The sequence below is a fragment of the Dendrobates tinctorius genome, unplaced genomic scaffold (assembly GCF_039654945.1).
Source record: "Dendrobates tinctorius isolate UK_male_01 unplaced genomic scaffold, ASM3965494v1 ptg000098l, whole genome shotgun sequence".
Lineage (NCBI taxonomy): Eukaryota > Metazoa > Chordata > Amphibia > Anura > Dendrobatidae > Dendrobates > Dendrobates tinctorius.
Window position 1 is genome coordinate 37,130,712 of NW_027361766.1, and position 2,758 is coordinate 37,133,469.

General features: G+C 39.8%; 1 protein-coding gene across 1 annotated transcript; it reads left to right on the top strand.

Moving 5' to 3' along the window:
• The first annotated feature begins 585 nt into the window (after positions 1-585).
• On the top strand, positions 586-1,542 carry LOC141099169 (olfactory receptor class A-like protein 1). The gene has a single exon (XM_073587315.1). The coding sequence runs from the start codon at positions 586-588 to the stop codon at positions 1,540-1,542; it is 957 nt and encodes a 318-aa protein (XP_073443416.1).
• The last annotated feature ends 1,216 nt before the right edge of the window (positions 1,543-2,758 follow it).

The following is a 2,758-nucleotide window of genomic DNA, read 5'->3' on the forward strand; positions in this document are numbered from 1 at the left end:
ATGTGATCGACAATTGCGCCAATTGGGGTCCTTTCTGGCCACACCTAGCATTGCCAGGCACCAGCCTAGGATCAGTGCTCAATCCTAGGCTGGGACCTCTGTGTTTCAGGCAATCTGACTGGCTGAAACATTGAGAAATGGTGCGATTGGCTGTTCAGAATTGAACAGCCAATCACAGCGATCGTGGGTGCGGGAGGGTGGCGATACCCCCCAGGATGAAGGCACCATCTACCCACAGGTAAGATGGCAACGGAATTTTAATGCGATCAACGCGACTTCAGTTGCAGTGTCGCATTAAGCATATGACATAATGATCCGTCCAGTCAGACAGGCCCAGGTCACATGGATGGATCATTACGTCAAATGTCAGAAAGGGGTTAACAGACAAAACCTAGGATTAAAGCAATGAGAAACTACCCTGCAGTAAGTAATTAATTAGGTAAGTAAATAGTAAATGTTTATGTAAATGTGAAAAGACAAAAAGAACAATTTACTCATTAGAATATTGAGTGCATCAAGAAATAACAACCATAGAAACCAGTGTTTGCCAGAAATGTTAACATGACTTTTTTTTTTAAATTACAGATGTTGGATATCTACCTTGCCCTTAAGGCCTTTGGCTTTTTCATGATGATAGTGATTGGAATTCCGGGAAATCTCTTTATTTTCTTAAAGTTTACCTTTATCAGAATAAACGGGAAGAAAATTTTAGCATCAAACACAATTCTCATGACATTGGCTGTAATGAATCTCCTAATAGTAATATCTCGGATCATCCCCCAGTACCTTCATGCTTTAGGCGTGAAAAACCTAATGGATGACACAAGATGCAAGATTTTCCTATATACATACAGAGTGAGCAGAGCCATGTCTATCTGCATCACCAGCCTCCTCAGCTGTCATCAATGTATCCTCATCGCCCCATCAGCCAAACACTGGATATATTTCAAGCAGAAAATGACACACAATGTTCTGACAATTATTATAACTATTTTATGTTGCAATCTAGTGATACATTACTCTGTTCTAACAAATGTACAGTCTAACTACAATGCTACAACTTCTATTTACACGCTACACTTAATTTATTGTGATATGGACTTTAAGAATTATAATGCCTACATAATTAATGGAGCGATATACGTATTTAGAGACTTTTTGTTTGTAGGGTTTATGGTAATAGCAAGCAGTTACATTGTGTACCGATTAGTACATCATGAAAGATCAATCAAAGGGATTCGCAGCTCAGACAGAGGCCAAGGAAGGACAGCAGAATACAAAGCTTCCAGAGCTGTCATCATATTGGTTATTATGTATGTAGCACTTTTTGGATTTGAAAATGTCACGTGGATCTACACTATGACATTGACCAATGTGACAACCAGCATGAGCGAGGCCAGGATAATTTTAGCTTGCTCTTATTCAGCCTTGAGTCCTATTGCAATTATCTGTAGCAATCCTAAACTCAAGCAGTGTCCCAAATCTTTCCAGATGGGAAATTTGCTATCATGGAAGAAACACAATATTGTGGGGAAGGAATAATTAACTGACACATATGCAAATAGTTATTACAAGAGAGCCTATATTCTATTCTCATGGTTATAGCAATTTTACATAGGAAAAGGGTTATACACGACTGACCAACCTCTTGTTAGCAACTTAACTCTGCAGAACAAAGTTAAAAAAATCATTTAACTTATTTCTCAGACGAGTACCCTTGGTCTGATTTCAAAGCTGTGTCGTGTAGCAGTCATGTGGCACAAACAGTGAAGGCTGCCAATCTGATTGGCTGCAGAAGTCATATGATCTGATTAGAGTGGTTGCCATTTTTAAGACCTTATACTTCATTTTGTTCTTTTTTATCTAATTAAGTTATGTTATCTTTTATTAAGTGTTTTAATATATAGCTTTTTTGGCATGTCACCCAGACTGTGATCTTTCTTGGTATAATTCAAGGAATAATATTAATAATAATAATAATCTTTATTTATATAGCCCCAACATATTCCACAGCGCTTTACAGTTTAACAGATTCAAAACACAAGTCATAAGTAACAGCTTTAACAATACAATAATTAAAGCAAAATAAGACGACCCTGCTCATGAGAGCTTACAATCTACAATGAGATGGGGGAGATACAAAGAACAGGAGTGTATTTACAATGGTGTATTTACAATGATGGTGCAGCCATCTTGAGGGAGTGAGGGATGGATGGAGATAGCCCATTCACTAAACATGCACACTTACACATAGAATGACTTTGATTAGTGAACGTGATAGGCCGCCCTGAACGGAGCACCTGAAACTATGCAAATTGTAGATAGTCCTAATTTCTTGTGGTAGAGCATTCCAGAGGATTGGCACAGCGTGGGAGAAGTCTTGGAGTCGGGAGTGGGAGGTACAGATTAGTGCAGAGGTTAGTCAAAAGTTGTTTGCAGAGCACAGCGGTCGGTTAGGCCGATAGACAGAAATGAGGGAGATGTAGAGGGGTGCTGCACTGTGGAGAGCTTTGTGGGTGAGAACAAGTACTTTGAATTGGATCCTATAATGAATGGGCAGCCAGTGTAAGGACTGTCGAAGAGCGGACGCGTCCGAGTACCGATTAGCCATCTAGATGAACCTGGCTGCTGCATTAAGTATGGACTGGAGAGGGGATAGTCGAGTAACGGGGAGGCCAATTAATAGAGCATTGCAGTAATCCAGGCGGGAGTGGATCAATGCTACAGTGAGGGTTTTTGTTGTTTCCATGGTGAGAAA